This window comes from Chiroxiphia lanceolata, chromosome 26 (assembly GCF_009829145.1).
Source record: "Chiroxiphia lanceolata isolate bChiLan1 chromosome 26, bChiLan1.pri, whole genome shotgun sequence".
Classification (NCBI taxonomy): domain Eukaryota; kingdom Metazoa; phylum Chordata; class Aves; order Passeriformes; family Pipridae; genus Chiroxiphia; species Chiroxiphia lanceolata.
In genome coordinates, this window is record NC_045662.1 from 5,493,298 (window position 1) to 5,512,037 (window position 18,740).

Genomic DNA, 18,740 nt, shown 5'->3' on the forward strand with positions numbered 1-18,740 from the left:
GCGCATGCGCCGCGCTCCGCGCGGGGCGCGCCGGGGCTTGTAGTCCCGCGCCGCGCGATCCCGCGGTGGGGGCGGCGCGAAGCATGACGGGAGTTGTAGTCCGCGGTGCGCCGCGCAGCGCGCCGCGGGGCATGGTGGGATGTGTAATGGGAGGTGTAGTCCTCTGGAGCCACGCTGTGACTGAATTACACAATTAGGGTAATTAAGGGGGGGGGAAAAAAGCTCTGAGGGCACCGAGGCCAAGCTGTGACCCGTCAGCGCCGTGTACGCCAGAGCAGGGCACTGAGTGTCCCGCGCAGCAGGGTGGGTGCTGTGCACCCGGGCTGAGCAGAGCCAGAGCAGCTCTGAGTGGGGCGTGCCCGGCTCGGTGATAAATAATCTGATTTATGGAATTATTGAGGTTGGAAAAGCCCTCCGTGACCCTCGGGTGCAACCGTTAACCCAGCGCTGCCAACCGATGTCCCCAAGGGCCACATCCACGTGCTTTCTGAGCACCCCCAGGGGTGGGGGCTCCGCCACTCCCTGGGCAGCCCCTTCCAACGTTTAAAACCTCCTTCCATAAAGAAATTCCTCCTGCTGTCCAACCTGGCCCTCCCCTGGCACGGCTGGAGGCCTTTTCCTCTCCTCCTGTCCCTTGTTCCCTGAGCTGCCGCTCCCGAACTACAACTGGAGGCGCTGGGAACTACAACTCCCGTCATGCCCCGCACCGGAAGCCCCCGCCTCTTCCGCGCTATAAGCGCGCGCGCCGCCGCCGCCGCTTAAAGGGGCCGCGTCCTGTGCGAGGTGAGGGGGCCCCGAAGGGGGGGGGGGGAGGTCCCGGGACGGGCACGGGAGGGTCCGGGTGGGTCCCCTGGGGGTCCCTCAGGGGGGTCTTTGGGTTCCCCCGCAGCCCCCAGCTGAGGAACCGGGGTTGGCGTTGGGCCTCACCCCCATCCGCGGCCTCTCAAGGCCCGGCCCGGCTCGTCCCCGGGGTCCGAATTTTGGGATACCTGCGGGGATGGGGGAGGCTTTTCCTCCCCTGGAAGTGAAAACAGCCTCTAAAAAAATCCCCCTTTCCCCCCTCCAGTGTTTTGCAGGGGGCTGCTTTACAGACCTGTTTTACAGGTGCCCGGGCGTGGCAGGAATAAAGGGGATTAATCCCGATTTTTTCCCCGCTGTGTGAAGGTTTTCCCTGAACTCGGAGATGTCCGTGGTTGAGAGGGAGCCCTTTCCTTCCCTGGCAGGGAAAACAGCCTCCAAAAATCACTCCCAGTGTTTTGTGCCCGAGCGAGCGTGACAAGGAAAAGCAGGAATTAACAGGATTAATTCCTGGTTTTCCTGCTGTGGAGCCTCTCCATGAGGCTCTTCCCTGAACTCTTGAGATGCTGGAATGGCTGGGACATCCCTGCCAGTGATGGGGTCTAAATTTTGGGACACCAAGCTGACAAGGAGTCCTTTCCTTCCCTGGAAGGGAAAACAGCCTGGAAAAAAAAAAATCACCCCCAGCGTTTTCCAGGTGGCTGTGTCCAAATGGGACAAGGAAAAGCAGGGATAAGTGGGATTAATCCCCATTTTTCCTCCTGTATGATGCTTTTCCCCTGGATTCTGAGATGCTGGAATGGCTGGGACGTCCCTGCCAGGCCCAGGAGTGTCCAAATTTTGGGATACCTGTTGGGATGAGGGAATATTTTCCTCCTCAGATGGGAAAACAGGGCTAGAAAGAAATCCCCCCCAGTGTCTTCCAGGTGGCTGTGTCCAAATGGGACAAGGAACAGCGGGAAAAAATAGGATTCATTCCCATTTTTCCTGCTGTGATGTTCCTCTACGAGGCTTTTCCCTGGATTCTGAGATGCTGGAATGGCTGGGACACCCCTGCCAGGGCCAGGAGGGTCCAAATTTTGGGACGCCAGGTTGTGAAGGGAGCCCTTTCCTTCTTCCAAAAAAAATCACTCCCGGTGTTTTATAGGTGGCTGTGTCCGCAGGGGACAAAGAAAAGCGGGAATAAACGGGATTAATTCCTGGTTTTGCTGCCGTGGAGCCTCCCCGGGAGGGTTTTCCCAGAGTGGAGCCTCGGCCAGGCTGGATTTGGGAAGGGAGTGGAGCTGGGGGAGGGAGCTGAGAGCTGAACTCTGCTCTGAGCCGGTTGGGAAAGAGCATTCCCGCTGTTCCAGAGGGCGGGAAGGGCAGTTAGGGATGTGTCAGCCGGGTGGATAAGAGATAACAGGGAACACTTTCCCTTGTCAGCACCGTGGGAACGGGAGCCGGGGCCGGAGGGGGGCAAATTCCACCCGGGATTTGCGGCTCCTCCAGCCCAAATCCTGGGCAGGTCAGCAGGGAAAACTTGGAATTGGAGGGACATAAACCCAACCCAGGATAATCCCAGAGCCCCTTAAACCGAGGCTTTCCCCAAAATCCCTGGAAGAGGATTTGCTGGAAGTGCTTGGGGCTGATCCCGAGCTGCTCCTCCAGGGGGGCTGGAAGTTGATCATTAGGATCAATTAACTCCCAATAAAGCCTCAATGAGATTATGTGTTCCTGGGGATGAAAGGAGCTCCCTGGGCTCCCTGCTCCCCGTTTTCCTGCATGGAGCCACCACCCTCAGGGCTCTCTGCTCTTGGGAGCACCTCGGGAAACGAAATTCCCATTCCTGGCAACCCTCTGCTGTTCCATTGGGCAATTCCCGAGCCTCCCTCCTGCCTTTTGAAGCTGCTGGGGCAGAGCAGGAGCTCTAAAACCTTGGGATGATTCCACGGGGGTCATCCCAGCGTTTGTGGGGCCTGTGATCCCGTGGGATTTGGGAATGTGATGGTCCCAGCTGTGCTGCTGGACTGGTTCCGACTGGGAGCCCCGGGAAGTCTTGGAGCTCCCCCAGAACTGACCCCTGGCACATTTGGCTCCTTCCCTCCTCCTTCCTCTTCCCTAAGGAAGGATCACGTGCTCCAGAGCGTGGTTTGGGTTTTGTTTTTTTTTTTGGGAGGTTCCTCCTCAGCTGGAAGCAGCAGGAGCTTGACCCGGCTCCAAGGGCAGCTCAGTTATCCCAGACATCCCGGGTTCCCGTCCATCCCAAAACTCCTTAACCCTTCCCGTGCTCCCCGGGGGCGGTGGCACGGCTGGAATCCCGCAGGATTCCAGCACCTGGGAACCGGTGGAGCGGGATTTTGGGAGCCCGGTTTGGGGCCCCAGCCCCTCCCCTCGCCGCAGCTCCAAGGAACTCCGGCTCCAGCCGAGCTTCTCTTCCATGGGAGCCGGGAATAAAGGCCGGCATTCCCGGCGCTTGGGCAGCTCCCACGGCCTTAAAAGGCAAAACTCCCGGGATGGGGAAGGGGTGAGGGCTGGCTCCTCAGGCAGCCGTGTCCCTCGGGAGTCGGGAGGTGCCGGGTGAGATCCCAAAAACCTCCCTGCGGACGATCCCGCGGCCGGAGGTGAAACCGGGACACGGGACACGCTCGGGCTTCCAGCTCCCCCTGACGAGTGTTCCCGGCCTGGGTGTGCACAGGGGGTGTGTCTCCATAGGGATCTCACTGCCTGGATCGTGGATTGGTGGGATGGAGGGGGGGTTATCCTGCTGTCCTGCCCCTATTCCAAGCCCTGGCGCCGCGTTCCTGCTGTTGGAGAATGGGAATTGCTGCAGGAGAATGGGATGATGGAGCAGGGCCCAGCAGGATCTCTGCTCTCTGGGATCAGTGACAGGACCCCAGGGAATACTGGAGCTCTGTCAGGGGGGATTCAGGCTGGATTTTGGGAAAGGTTCTTCCCCCCAGACACTGGAAGTCCGCCAGGATTGGGTCACGGCCCCAGAGCTGCCAGAGCTCAGGGAGTGTTTGGGCAACACCCTCAGGGACAGGGGGGCATTTTGGGGTGTCCTTGGCAGGGCCAGGAGTTGGGCTGGATGATCCCTGTGTGTCCCAGCTCAGGATATTCCACAGTTCCAAGTGGAACATCCATATCTGGAGTTAACTTGCTGGGATGGATGGAGGCAGGAGGAAAACAGGTCCCCCCTGGTGTGGATTTGTGGTTTTCCCTGCTTGGACATCCCAGCTGAGCTCCTCCTCCAGCTCCCTGCTGCAGGAGAGGCCTCTGGGAGAAGGGAAGTGGGATAAAAGCAGGGAATTCTCCTCCCCAGCCAAACCAGCTCCCCTGGCTGTGGGTGCAGACCTGCCTGGGTGGGGACTGGGCCGGGTTTTCCCACCCTGGCTCCCTCCTGTGTTCCCTCTCTGGGCTCTGCAGGAGCAAACTGGGAGCTGGGCTCTTGGCACTGGGCTCTTCCTGGAGTTCCTCCAAGGAAAAGGCTCTCCCAGGAAGCCCCATTCCTGCCCCAGGAGCAGGGATGTGCTGTGGGAGAGGAGCACGAGCAGCTCCTCGGGGTCACAGCCCATCAGGCTGGGCTCTGCCTCGCTCTGTGATCCAGGGATCCTGCTGTTCCCAAGGGCTGCAGGATCCCAGAGGAGCTCTGGGCAGGGGTGGCCCGAGGACAGAGGTGCTGCAGGTCCCAGCCCTGCTCACCCCACGCTCTCCAGCACATCCCACAGGGAGCCCACGTTGCCTCAGGAGCAGGTGCTGGATTCTGCCTTCCCTGTGGGCTCCTGGATTTGGAAGAATCCTCGTTATTCCACGGATCAGGGAGTGTGGCTGGGACAGAGGTGGCTGGTGCTGGGGGGATGCAGAGTCCCTGGAAGACCCCAACGTGCTGATCCTCCTAAATCCCTTTTTTTTTCCCCAGATGTTTCCCGCTGGGCTCTGGCTCCTCTAGGATGTTGGAGAACCGAGAGGAAGTAAGACCCTTCCTGATATGATAATTCCTGGCTGGAATTTGGCAGCACAGGGCAATCTGGGCAAGCTGAACGGTCCGTGGGGCAGAGCTAAGGGGCAGCTGGGGACAGGGCTGGGAATGTCTGGAGCTGCCTGTGGGAGCTGTCTGTGCTCTCCCTGGGACAGGGAAGCTGGAGGAGGTGGGATGGGGGTGGGACCCCTGTCCCTGGAATGCCGGGGGGCTGAGCAGGGACACCCCTCCTGCCCCCCAGGAACTGACCACGGTGCGAGTGCAGGACCCCCGAGTGCAGAACGAAGGCTCCTGGAATTCCTATGTGGATTACAAGATCTTCCTCCACGTGAGTCGGGGGCTGAGGGACAGGGGGTGGAGCTGCAGAGCCCGGGGCTCACCAGTGGGATCATCCAGCACCAGTGGGATCATCCAGAGTGGGATCATCCAGCACCAGTGGGATCATCCAGCACTTGGGGATGGAAGGAGCCCCCACGGGAGAACCCTCTGCCTTCTGTGGGTCTGAGACCCAGCGTGGAGGGGACGGATCCCTGAGTCCCTCCTCTTCCTCCCTGCCCCTCAATCCCACGGACAATTCCCATGGAACTGTTGGGTTTTTCTTCCCAGACCAACAGCAAGGCCTTCACTGCCAAGACCTCATGTGTGCGGCGCCGGTACCGTGAGTTCGTGTGGCTGAGGAGGCAGCTCCAGAAGAATGCTGGCCTGGTGTAAGCATTCCTTGGCCTTCCTTTCCCTCCTCCTGCTGCTCAGGGAGACCTGGGAGAGCCTTTCTCCCTGCCCTGGGTGATCCATGTGAGCTCAGAGGAGACGTGGAGAGAAACCCCGGGCAGGAGCAGGGGATACCCGAGCTCCTGGAATCTGGGGGCTGGCAGGTGCTGTCACGGTGTCCCCTGGATCCAGGGGCCTGGCAGGTGTTGCCACAGTGTCCCCTGTGCTGGCACTGAGGTGACCTGAGCCCTGTCCCCTCCCCAGGCCTGTCCCAGAGCTGCCTGGAAAATCCACCTTCTTCGTGGGCAGCACGGACGAGTTCATCGAGAAGCGGAGACAGGGACTGCAGCAGTTCCTGGAGAAGTGAGTGCAGGATTCCTGAGGGCTGGAGGGGGTGGCAGGGAGGGGACAATCCTGCTGTGGGGCTGGGAAGGTGCTGTGAAGGGTGACTGCCCCTCCTCTCTCCGTGCCCAGGGTGGTGCAGAACGTGGTGCTGCTCTCGGACAGCCGCCTGCACCTCTTCCTGCAGAGCCAGCTCTCCGTGCCCGCCATCGAGGCCTGTGTGCAGGGCCAGGGCACCCAGACAGTGACAGAGGCCATCCTGCACTATGCCATGTCCAACTGTGGCTGGGTGCAGGAGGAGGAGGGTCGGACCTCAATGCTGCCCGGGCGGGACCCGAGAGCCAGGTAATGCCAGGGCAGGGAGGAGGAGCATCCCGAGGGCATCCCCATCACCCTGGTGTGGATCCCAGTCCAGCCCCAGCTCCTCACTGTGGATGCCAGTGCAGCCCCATCTCCCTGGTGTGGATCCCAGTGCAGCCCCATCTCCCTGGTGTGGATCCCAGTACAGCCCCAGCTCCCTGGTGTGGATCCCAGTGCAGCCCCAGCTCCCTGGTGTGGATCCCAGTGCAGCCCCAGCTCCCTGGTGTGGATCCCAGTGCAGCCCCAGCTCCCTGGTGTGGATCCCAGTACAGCCCCAGCTCCCTGGTGTGGATCCCAGTCCAGCCCCAGCTCCCTGGTGTGGATCCCAGTCCAGCCTCAGCTCCTGCTGTGCCCCTGGAAGGGGCAGGAAATGGCCCAGGGCAGCCCCAGCTCCTCACTGTGGATCCCAGGTAATGCCAGGGCAGGAAGGAGGAGCATTCCAAGGGCATCCCCAGCTCCCTGGTGTGGATCCCAGTCCAGCCCCATCTCCCTGGTGTGGATCCCAGTGCAGCCCCAGCTCCCTGGTGTGGATCCCAGTGCAGCCCCAGCCCCCTGGTGTGGATCCCAGTCCAGCCCCAGCTCCCGGTTGTGGATCCCAAGGGTATCCCCAGCTCCTCACTGTGGATCCTGGGATGGGACCTGCACGTCCAGGGGAGGGAGGAACATCCCAGGGCAGCCCCAACTCCAGGGAGGGGTTGAGCCAAGGAGATCTGGAGACACGGGGGCACCTCAGGCCCTGAATCTCCCCTGGATCCCTTCTCCCCTCTGACCTGTTCCCCATTCCCAGCTGTGCCGGGCTGGGAAGCCCCCGGGGCTGCCTGGAGAGTGTCCCGGACTGGAGCGACTTCGGCGTGGAGGACGCGCACTCGGAGAGCCCGGAGGAGCCCCTGGGATCGGGGCAGGACACGCAGTGACAGCCCTGGGGACACCCCCTGCCTTCCCAGGACCTGCTCCCTCGCTGGGAGAGGGGGCACTGTGGGAGCAGGGGGGTGACCGGGCTGCCCTGGGAACACGGCTCATCCCGGGCTCTGTCCCTGCTGATCCCGGCTGTCCCGGTGTCCCAGGCAGGGTTTGCATCCCGGAGAAGGGATCTGGTGGGGGGTGGAACCTGTTGTTTGTTGTTCCCACGGCCTTTGCCCTCTGGCTGGAGCAGCAGCAGGGCTCAGTGGGGTGGCAGTGCCACCTCCCTGCTCCTGGCACATCCCAGGGCAGGGTGGGATCCGCTGCCCGATGGGAAAAGGGCTTTCCTTGGTGGCTCCAGGGCCAGCCACTCTCTCCAGTTTAGCCCCCTGTGTTCCCCTCCCTCTGCAGCTCCTGGGGAGGGCAGAGGGGGCTCAGCTGCACCAACCCAGAGCCCACACAGATCCCACACCCACCCCCGGGGCCTCCTGGCACAGCTTTCCCTCCCTGCAGGTTGGTTTCTGCAGCTGGAAAAATGGGAGCTGAGCTTTCCCCCTGGGCAGGGAATGAGTCAGGGGGGAGGAAAAGGGGGGGGGGGCAGTTTGTCACCCCTGCCCTGGGAGGGGGTGTCTCTTCCAAGAGGGCTTGGATTTGCTGGGATAAGAAGGAGCTGCTCCTGCTGCCCCTGCCCCGTGTGGTCCTGCCCCGTCTCCTCCCCCTGCCCAGCCCCGGGTCAGGCAGGGCTCGGACGTGCTCGGACTCGAAATAAAACTGAAGCAGGAGAAGCTGCCAGGTCCTGCTGGGTGGTGTGGGCAGGGGCCGGGCCGGGGGAGCTGCGGAGACAGGGATTTGGGGAAAACCGGGAGGGGAGGATGGCACCTTCCCCACATCAGCAACACCAGCGCGGCTCCCCCTGCCCCGGGCACCGGGCGGGTCCCTGGGGTCACTCCCGGGGGGGACAGGGATGAGGGTCTGCCCTGGGTTCTGGGGGGGTTTTGTGGGGTTTTTGGATGCACCAGGGAGGGGGAGGGAGGGCTGGAAAGCCCTTGGAGGCGCATCCGAAATGTCAGAAGAAGTTCACGGCCAAGGCTGGCAGCTGCCGGGGCGCGGGAGCGCCGCTGCCATTGGCTGCCCCCCCCTCATGCATATTCATCCATATTCATGAGCGTGCGGCTCCAAATGGCGCAGCTGTGAGCCCAGCTGTGCCCGCGGCCCCTCTCCGTGCCCACCGACCCTTCCCATGCCCACTGACCCCTCCCTGTCCCCACCGACCCCTCCCGTGCCAACCAATCCTCTCCATGCCCACCGACCCCTTCCCATGCCCACTGACCCCTCCCTGTCCCCACCGACCCCTCCCGTGCCAACCAATCCTCTCCATGCCCACCGACCCCTCTCTGTGCCCGCAGACCCTCCCCGTGCCCACCGACCCTCTCTGTGCTCACCAACCCCTCTCCTTGCCCACCACCCCCTCCCTGTGCCCACCAATCCCTTCCTGTGCCCACAGACCCTCCCCATGCCCACCAACCCTCTCTGTGCCAACCAACCCTCTCCATGCCCACCGACCCCTCTCCTCGCCCACCGCCCCCTCCCCGTGCCCACCAATCCCTTCCTGTGCCCATCAATCCCTTCCCCATGCCCACCAACCCTTCCCATGCCCACCGACCCCATGCCCATCAATCCCTTCCCATGCCCACCAACCCCGCTCCTTGCCCGGGCACAGCCTCCCTCAGGGCACGACCCCCTCAGCCCAAGCCGTGCCCTGCCCCCGGCTCCCTCCCAGCCCCTGGTTTGCTCCAGGAGCGTGTCCTGGCACTGCCAGGAGCCATCCGGCCCTGGGGCTGCCCCTTCCCGAGGTGGGTTTGGGAAGGGCAGCCCGTGGAGCTGCTGCAGTGAGGGCTCCAGCCCCTCTCCATCCCTTCTCCATCCCTTCTCCATCCCTTCTCCATCCCCTCTCCATGCCCCCTCCATGCCTCCTCCATCCCTTCTCCATCCCTCCTCCATCCCTTCTCCAGCCTCTCTGATCCCCCCGGGGCCGCAGCCCTGCTCCTGGCCGCCTTTCAGGGATTATTTTTAGTGCCAGTGATCGGCTTTTGCGGAGCTGTCGGGAAAACGGTGACTCAGGGGCGGCCCGGGCTCGGGGGGAGCAGCCCCTGGGCTGGGGGGGTCCCACCTGGGGGGCAGTGGCTCTTTGGGGGGGGTGACCGTCCCCTCTGCCACATGTAGGGCGGGCTCAGCCCCTCGTGCCGGGGATTGGGGTGGCTGGAGGCAGCCCTGGAATGCTGGGGGGGGGGTCAGGGGTGTGGTGGGCACACAGAGCTGCCCAAGGTAACCTTCCCCACCTGGGGCAGGTGAGGGTGGTGTGGCCCCCTCCCTGTGCCCTCAATAGCCTGGCACAGCTCCCTCCTGCCAGAGGAACAGCCTGGAATGGGGCCAGGCTCTCCAGCCGGCACATCCTTATCCCCTGGGAAAGCAGCTCCTTCCCGTCTGTCCTTCCCCCTCCTCGACACCCCGTGCCAGGGGGCTCCTGCTCCAACCTGGGGCCAAAGCATCCTGCTCCCATCTCTCTCTCCTCTCCCACCTTCCCAGCAGAGCACGAAGGTCTCTGGAGCCCGGGATGAGGCCGTGGATTTGGGATCAGGCTCCTGAGACCGTTTCCCACCCACTGGGCTGGGGCGGATACATCCAGGCAGCCCCAAGCCCTGATCCTGTTTGCTCCACAGCATCCCCCTGCAAAAAACATCCATTCCCTCCTGCCAGGATCCCAGAGGGCTCCCGGGAATGCTGCTGGAGAGATGGATTCAGGCCCTGCAGCCCCTCAGAACCAGCTGCTCCTTGCGAGATGTCTCTCGACTGGAGGCAGCGAGGGCAGAGCAGAGGGGGAATTTCCCTGCTTGGGGTCACCTGTGCTGTGGAGAAATGGGGCTGGAAGAGCCTCTTGGGAATGCCAGAGGGATTTAAGCCGAGCTCTTGGCACCCCAAACCACACACACACACACACACACATGGTGGGGGTTTATTCCCCACTGTGAGCAAAGCCTCGGGATGAGGCAGCGGGTGCCAGGATGGGGCTGGTGAACATCCCATGGGGTGGAGACACACAGACCCCAGGGACCATCCCATGGGATGGGGACACACAGACCCCCATGAGCATCCCATGGGATGGGGACACACAGACCCCATGAGCATCCCATGGGATGGGGACACACAGACCCCCCTGAACATCCCATGGGATGGGGACACAGACCCTGGGGAGCATCCCATGGGATGGGGACACAGACCTCAGGGAATATCCCATGGGATGGGGACACACAGACCCCCCCTGAGCATCCCATGGGATGGGGACACACAGACCCCAGGGAGCATCCCAGGGGATGGGGACACAGACCCCGGGGAGCATCCCAGGCTCGGCCACATCCTCAGCATCCCATGGGATTCCCCCCCCGGGTTGTGCCTGGCTCCAAACATCTGCCCTGGAGCTGCCCCTCGGGCTCACCCCCGTGCCAGGGGGGGGTCCGAGGGGTTTGGGCACCTCCCCTGAAGGCTGCGGGGAGCGGGGCCCTACCACCATCTAGCGGCCCTTCAGCCAAGTGCGGGAGGAGGAGCAGGAGGAGCAGGAGGAGGAGGAGGAGGAGGGGGAGGAGGGGGAGGATGCACTGGGCTCAGCCGAGGGCTCACCCAGGCCCGGGGGGCTCTGGGGGTGCTCAGAGCTGGGGAAGGGGAGGGGGGTGTGGACCCGAGGGGCACTTCCCACCCCCTGCTCCGGCTCCACGAGGTCCGGAGCGGCCAAGCACGGAGAGGAAAATGCCTTTATTGCGGGGTGCCAACCCCCCCCCCGACCCCCAGGAGGGCACCCCCGGGCACTGTGAGGGTCTCTTCGTGCCACAGGAATTCACAGCAGAGCGGGCTGCTGGTGGGAACTGGTGTCACTGGTGTCTCAGCACGGCCAGGGAGAGAGGAGCGCCTGGATTTGGGGATGGGGAGAGAGACACGGGTGATGGTGGGGAAGGGGACAGCGAGGCTGGCACTGCCACGGGCACAGAGGGACAAGGAGGTGGCAGCACTCCAGACCCCTCCCTCCCAGCCCTGCCCCGTGCCTCGGCTTCCCCAAGGGAATGGCTCCGTTGTGGGTTTTTGGGAGGGAAACTCTCCGTGTGCAGCGCTTGGTGTCGGGGTTGGGGGCACAGTGGCAGCTCTTGGCGGCCCTGGGGGCTGCCGTGGCTTCACCACGTCCCTCCCGTGGAATTTGGGGGACACTGGGTGGGGTGGCACCGTCCCTGAACTGCCACCGTGGCTCCTGGTCTCGCCTGTTCCCGGGGAAAACGGGAGACCAGGAGATGGAGCCAAAGGCAGCCAGTCCTCAGGGATGCCGGGACACCCCCGGGGACGGAGCTGCCTCCACATCACACACCTCCGGGTCCCATTCCCACCCACCTCCAGGCCCCATTCCCGGCAGGAACACACCCCAGGTGCCCCCTCTCCTCTCACCTGGGGTGCCACTGTCCCTCCTCATCGCTCCTCCAGCTCGTAGGCGGCCTCCAGGTAATCCCTGGGCACGATCCCGACCTCGTCGTTGAGCTCTCCCACCCACCAGCCGTACATGTCGTATTCCTGATGGGACACAGGTATGGAACGTGGCTCAGGGCCCTTCCTTTGGATCTCCAGCCCCCCCCAGACTCCAACAGAACCCCCCCCCCCCCCAGTCCCACCTCTCCCCCAGTAAATCCTTTCCTGCCCTTCCTGTCCCCCCTCCCTCCTCCTGCCCCCTTTGCTCTGGGTTCTCTCAGAAATTCAACATTTAATTCACGCCCCGACATTTTGGGGGGGTTTAATTTCAAATATCAACCCCCCAGGGAGGCCCAGCCCTCAGCCTGGAGCTCCAGAAGCCCCTCCAGCTGGATCATGCCTGGATAATCCGTTCCCTCCCCAGATTTAGGTGGGATTTCCCCCTGACCCCCCCTCCCCGACGGGGAAATAACAACAGGGAAAACTTTCCTCCCTCCGTGTGTGCAAGGGGAGGAGTTTGCACACACGGGTTTGAGGAGTTTGGCATCAAAACAGGTGAGCTTTAAAAAAACTGGATGTTAAATTTAGACGTTCCCGGCAGCACATCCCATTCCCTGCCCCACACTCTGTTCCCTCACTGCCTGGCTGGGGACACTTAATGTTGTCCCCAAGCTCATGCCCTGCTTCCCGACGGGGGGAGAAGGGCTGAGTCACCCGAGACAGACACTCTGCAGATGGTGCTGCTCTCGCCAGAGCCAGGAACGGGTGCCAGGAATCCTGACCCTGTCCAGGTTGGGATCCCGACGTTCCCCAGGAACCCCCCCCCACACACTGCAGCAAACAGCACAGAGCCAGGACGGGGAGGACTGGGGAGGGACAGCGGGATGGAGGGCTGGGAGAACACATCCCACCAGCCGGGAGGGGAAAAAAAATCCTCCCGCCAGAAGGAAAAAATCCGGGTTTATTTGCATCCCGGACACCCACCCGGGCACGACCAGGAGCCCGGGCCCGCCCCACTCCCTCAGCAATTCCGCGGCTGGAGCGCCGCGAGAGGTGTTTTAAAATAATTTCTGCTTTGACGGATCGCCGGAAAACCCAACGATCGCTCATAATCAAAGGGAGGGAGATGCAAATGAAGCAGCAGCCGAGCCCGAGCCGTTTATTCCGCCGCGCGCCGGTGCCAAAAAGAATTAAAACAACATTAAACTCCCGGCAATAACGTTTAAGTCCTCGTTTCCAAGTGCCAAATTGCGCCACTCTGGATCATACAGATGTTCGTTAATTATGCTAATTTTTATTAAACTATTAAAACGAGGAGAGCACTGGCACAGCGAGGCAGAGCCCAGCGCAGGGCGAACTCTGCTCTGTCTGGAGACGCTCGTTTCCATCTCGCCGACGCCTCTCGCCGGCTTCGGGGAGGGGGAGAGGGGGAGGAGGGAGTCTGAGGATGGGGTTTTGCTGGAATCTACCTAATTACACGCTAATGGGGCCTCTGTGCTCGGTACCTGCCTGGGCTGTGCTGCAGGAGGGGGGGAGGGAAGTAATTTAGCCGAGACTTTAGGGAAGGGACTGGGAAGAAGCCGCTGATCGGGAGGGGAATCGCTCCAGGGAGGAGGGAGAGGGGAATGGGATCTCTGCCCCCTCCACGGCTCTGGGTGCTGCCTGGGGGTGGGTGTTGGGGTGCCAGGAGCCCCTGGGAATCCCGGCTGGGCATCAGGCAGGAGACAGAGCACAACCAGTGCTCTGCCCCAGCCCCAAACTGGGAATCCGGTGCCCTTCCCGTGCTGGCAACGAACAGGGGACTGGGTTTGGGGGTCACCCCAACACCACCCTCTGCACGGCCATGGGGGGCTCGCTCTGCTCCCATAACGTTGGGATTTCTCCCAGGAAAGAAGAAACCCCTCCCCACCCTCCCAAAGCACTTCTCCAAGCGTCATTCCCGAAATCCCTGGTGCCGAGTGGAGCCGGAGCAGATGCTGGTTGGGATCATCACCCGGGATCATCACCCTGGCTGGGACCATCACCCCCCATCAAGGCTTTTGGGGGGGGATTTGGGATCATCACCCCCCATCAGGGCTTTTGGAGGGGGGGATTTGGGATCATCACCCCCCATCAGGGCTTTTGGGGAGGGGGGGTTGGTGCACGGGGCCGTAAAAAGCTTCGAGCTGCTCATTCCATCAGTGAGGGAGAGGGAAAAGGGGGAAAGGAAACAACTCCAGATGACGGCCACGACCTGGATTTCGGTGGGAATGGCACTTCCTTGGCACATCCCCCAGCCTGGTGCACTGAGGAGTTCATTTGGGTGATGCTCACCCTTTTCTCCACATCTACTATTTTGTAGGGTGGCTCCTTATAAAAATCCACGATTCCCACTTGTTTCCAGGGATTGGATTCCCAGCCAGGGAGTTTTGGATACACAGCTGGGGTTGGGGGCTCCTTCCCCTTGTCCCATCTGCAGTGTCAGCTCTGGCATCACCAGGGTGGCCACAGTGTCCCATCCCACCAGGATCCGAGTGTCACATCCCAACACAACCCATGTGTCCCATCCTACCAGGATCCCAGTGTCACATCCCAACACAACCCATGTGTCCCATCCTACCAGGATCTGAGTGTCACATCCCAACACAATCCATGTGTCCCATCCCACCAGGATCCCAGTGTCACATCCCAACACAACCCATGTGTCCCATCCTACCAGGATCTGAGTGTCACATCCCAACACAACCCATGTGTCCCATCCTACCAGGATCTGAGTGTCACATCCCAACACAATCCATGTGTCCCATCCCACCAGGATCCCAGTGTCCCATCCCAACACAATCCATGTGTCCCATCCCACCAGGGTCTGTGTGTCCCATCCCCATCCCAGGGGGAAGGAGCTGACACCCAGGAGGAGCTCAGGGCAGCAACACTCGGGGAGATGGAGGGGGAGGAAGGTGAAGGGCCCTGGAAGGGGAAAACCGGGAAGAAACGACCACGAGGGAAATTTTGGCAAGGACAAGAGGCCACCTCCTCCTTGAGACAATTCCTCAGGCTTTCCAAGGAGGGACCAGCCCCAAAGGGGTTCAGGATTTACCCCATTAACCATTTCCTCTTAAAAACAACCCAACTCCTCCTTGAGACCATTCCTCGGGCTTTCCAAGGAGGGACCAGCCCCCAAAGGGGTTCAGGATTTACCCAATTAACCATTTCTCATTAAAAACAACCCAGACCCTCGTTGAGACCATTCCTTGGGCTTTCCAAGGGGAGACCAGCCCCAAATGGGTTCAGGATTCCATTTCCCCTTAAAAACAACCTGACTCCTCCTTGAGACCATTCCTCGGGCTTTGCAAGGAGGGACCAGCCCCCAAAGGGGTTCAGGATTTACCCAATTAACCATTTCCTTTTAAAAAGAACCCACCTCCTCCTTGAGACAATTCCTCAGGCTTTCCATGGAGGGACCAGCCCCAAATGGGTTCAGGATTCCATTTCCCCTTAAAAACAACCTGACTCCTCCTTGAGACAATTCCTCGGGCTTTGCAAGGAGGGATCAGCCCCAAAGGGGTTCAGGATTTACCCCATTAACCATTTATCATCAAAACCAACCTAGCTCCTCTTTGAGACCATTCCTCGGGCTTTCCATGGAGGGACCAGCCCCAAATGGGTTCAGGATTCCATTTCCCCTTCAGAACAACCTGACTCCTCCTTGAGACAATTCCTCAGGCTTTCCAAGGAGGGATCAGCCCCAAAGGGGTTCAGGATTTACCCAATTAACCATTTCCTCTTAAAAACAACCTGACTCCTCCTTGAGACCATTCCTCAGGCTTTCCAAGGAGGGGTCAGCCCCAAATGGGTTCAGGATTCCATTTCCCCTTCAAAACAACCTGACTCCTCCTTGAGACAATTCCTCAGGCTTTGCAAGGAGGGACCAGCCCCAAATGGGTTCAGGATTTACCCAATTAACCAAAATACCCGACCAGCAGAGCCAGACCCCAAACCCACCCACCCCAGAGCACGACCCGGCTCGGGGGCACCGAGCCAGCCGGGGACAGAGGGACAAACATCCCTCCGGACACCGGGAGGGGGCAGAGGAGGGAGCTGCAGCCCCGGGGGGACAATCACCCCGGCGGCCCCGGGGCTCGGGAGCCCGCGTGGAACCGGCGCGCTCATCTTTTATTCCAGCCTTTATTCCAGGCGGCTCCCTCCCTGACCGCGGTGCCAACCCTCAGGCACCGCGAACAGCGCGACTGGAAAACAATGTGACGGAAATGTTTAATCTGCTCAGCCCATCTGTGCCGCGTATTTCTCCAGATCTCCCCGAGAGAGGCGCCTTCCGAATCTCCACATTGCCTTTAATATTCTCCTAAATCACCTCCCCACCGCACTTCAAGGGCCATTGCTACAATATCACAGGTTCATCGAGAGTGCACGGCAGAAGGGGAGGGGGGGGGTTGTGCAGGGGAGGGAGGGCTGGAAGGTGCGGGCTGGGGGATTTTTTTATTTTAAAGTCTTTCCCGGGGACGGTGTCCCTGTGCCCCCCCCCCCCTCGGACGGGAGAGAGAGAGGAGATAAAATAAAATAATCGGGGGAGGAGAGGGAGGGAAAAAAAATCCGAGGGAAGTTGTCGTGGCGTCGCCGGTGATTAGAGGGGCTGTTTGGAAGCAAACAGGCTGGAATGGGGCGAAAATCATTCCCAAAGAATCGCTTTCATCGAGCTCCTTCCTCTCCTCCCTCCAGAGGGTCCCGTCCCGCTCCGAGCTCCACGTGGAAAATGGGTGTGGATGCTCAGATGCCCCAAAACAGCATCAGCACAGGGTGGGCACAGCACTCCTGGGTGCCCCCACCCTGGCACAGCCGAGATGCTCCAGCTCTGGTGCCTCCCTCCCTCTCCCTGCCCCAATTTCCCCATCCCACCAAAGTCAAGGGGGTGGAAAAGGAAAATGAGGACAGACTTGTCAGCAGGGCCTGAGAGGAACAAGGGGCAATGGTTTTAAGAGGGAAAATGGGAGCTTCGGACTAGATAGAAGGGATGAATTCTTCCCTGTGAGGGTGGGGAGGGGCTGGGATGGATTTCCCAGAGGAGCTGTGGCTGCTCCATCCCTGGGAGTGTCCAAGGCCAGGTTGGGACGGGGCTTGGAGCAACCTGGGCTGGTGGAAGGTGTCCCTGCCCATGGCAGGGGGTGGCACTGGACGGGCTTGAAGGTCCCTTCCAACCTAAATGTGATTCTAGGATTGATTCCAGGATTGATTCCGAGATTCTGACTCCACTGCCTCTGCACCCTTCCCGGGGTTCCGGGTGCTGTCACCCCACATCACCCCACAGCCCTCCACGGGGTCCAGGGGATGTGCTGGGTCTGGGGGTGCAGGAGGGTCTGGGGGGGCAGGAAGGGGGGGTGCCCGAGGGGTCCAGGGATGCTCGGGGTGCAGGGGAGCTCCAGGGATGCAGGGATACTTTAGGTGCTGGGAGGATGCCTGGGATACAGGGATGAGCAGGATCCAGGGATGCAGGGGGTGCAGGGAGAGGTGCGGGGGTGCAGGAGGGTCTGGGGGTGCAGGGAGAGGTGCGGGGGTGCAGGAGGGTCTAGGGGTGCAGGAGGGTCTGGGGGTGCAGGGAGGGGTCTGGGGGTGCAGGAGGGTCTGGAGGTGCAGGGAGGGGTCTGGGGGTGCAGGGATACTTTAGGTGCTGGGAGGATGCCCGGGATCCAGGGATGAGCAGTGTCCAGGGATGCAGGGGGTGCAGGAGGCTCCGGGGGTGCAGGGGGGGGTCTGGGGGTTCAGGGAGGGGTCTGGGAGTGCAGGGATGCTTCAGGTGCTGGGAGGATGCCTGGGATCCAGGGATGAGCAATGTCCAGGGATGCGGGGGGTGCAGGAGGGTCTGGGGGTGCAGGAGGGTCTGGGGGTGCAGGGAGGGGTCTGGGGGTGCAGGAAGGGGTCCAGGGGTGCAGGGAGAGGTCTGGGGGTGCAGGGATGCTTTAGGTGCTGGGAGGATGCCCAGGATCCAGGGATAAGCAATGTCCAGGGATGCAGGGGGTGCAGGAGGGTCTGGGGGTGCAGGAGGGTCTGGGGGTGCAGGAGGGTCTGGGGGTGCAGGTAGGGGTCTGGGGGTGCAAGGGGGGGTCTGGGGGTGCAGGGGGGGTGCCCGGGGGTCCATGTCTGCGCGGGGCACAGGGCAGGCGGGGGGGGTCGGGGGGGGCTGCGCGGCGGGCGGGCGGTCCCGCATCCCCCGCGTTGCCATGGCAGCCGCTCCCGGCTTCGCTTCCTGCATCCCCGGGGGCCGCGCAGCCGGATCCACCTGCTCCTCCCGACCCTCCGCGGGGTCATCGCCAGGTCGGCAGAATAAATGAACGCGAGCACTAATGATGTGTTCGCGGCTGTTTATGCTCTCCGTGTGTCAGGGGCACTCACATTTAGAGAGCTCATTATGGCTGCAATTAGGCTGCACCATCGCGAGATATTTAACTCCTTTTTCTTTTAAATTAGCATTTTAATAACGTTGCTTTGAGCAGGGGGAAACAAAATGACCATTTTTCACGGACAAACTTCCTAGCTGTAGGTGCAACTTTAATGGCGAAGTTGCAAGGGAGGTAAAAATCAGCTCGAGCCCGGTCCCTGCCCTCGCCGCCACCGGGAAAGGGGGGAGGAAAAAAAACAAAAAAAAAACCAAAAACCCAGAAAAACAAAACCGGGAGCGATTTTTATTTGCTTTATCGCACACTCCATTTCCTAAATTTGTTCTGCAGCCAATTATTTTCGCCTCTGAAGTCCCGCACGCTCCCGCCGGGTGGAGACGAGCGGCCACCGGAGTTAAAAACTCCGCCTGCGACCTGGGAAGGGGGCTCGGGATAATCGGGAAAATCGCGTGTGCAGGGAGCCAGCCGGCCCTGACCGCCCGGGAGAGGGGAACGGGGATGCGGAGGGGAGCGGGGAGTGCCGATTCCCTGCTGGATTTTATCCAGAGAGCTAAAATAGCTTTACACGGTAACACACGTCCCCTCCAAAGGTCACCCGATTATTTCCCCAAACCCTTGGGACGGGTTTGGGGCACTGGGGGAGGCAGAGGGAATGAAAGGGATAACCCTGGGATGGGGAGAAGGTGACGGGTCCACAACTTTACCGGGAATTTGCAAAAACGCCTCGTTTTCTTCCCGCATTCCCCACCCAGTGCAAAACCCCGAGCCCAGCCAGCCCC

At 61.4% G+C, this 18,740-nt stretch overlaps 2 protein-coding genes across 4 annotated transcripts in view; one reads left to right on the plus strand and one right to left on the minus strand.

Annotated features, from left to right (window-relative positions):
• Nucleotides 1–138: 138 nt before the first annotated feature.
• On the plus strand, nt 139–7,854 carry SNX11 (sorting nexin 11). 3 transcript variants are annotated; one of them, XM_032711562.1, is made up of 7 exons: nt 139–198; nt 4,700–4,751; nt 5,001–5,087; nt 5,366–5,466; nt 5,732–5,830; nt 5,942–6,154; nt 6,957–7,854. In XM_032711562.1, exons 2-7 carry the CDS (start codon nt 4,731–4,733, stop codon nt 7,081–7,083), a joined length of 648 nt encoding a protein of 215 aa, XP_032567453.1. In that variant the 5' UTR covers nt 139–198; nt 4,700–4,730; the 3' UTR covers nt 7,084–7,854. The 3 variants fall into 3 exon arrangements, with proteins under 3 accessions (XP_032567453.1, XP_032567452.1, XP_032567454.1); XM_032711561.1 differs by lacking the exon at nt 139–198 and adding an exon at nt 685–783; XM_032711563.1 differs by lacking the exon at nt 139–198 and adding an exon at nt 2,216–2,305.
• A 3,024-nt stretch (nt 7,855–10,878) lies between these two features.
• LOC116798682 (src kinase-associated phosphoprotein 1-like) overlaps nt 10,879–18,740 on the minus strand; it is a 146,042-nt gene continuing 138,180 nt past the window's right edge. The window contains exons 10-11 of the mRNA XM_032711261.1: nt 11,555–11,677; nt 10,879–11,030 (exon numbers count right to left, since the gene is read on the minus strand). Coding sequence (XP_032567152.1) covers nt 11,576–11,677 — 102 coding nt within the window. The 3' untranslated portion in view covers nt 10,879–11,030; nt 11,555–11,575. The remainder of the gene's footprint in view (nt 11,031–11,554; nt 11,678–18,740) is intronic.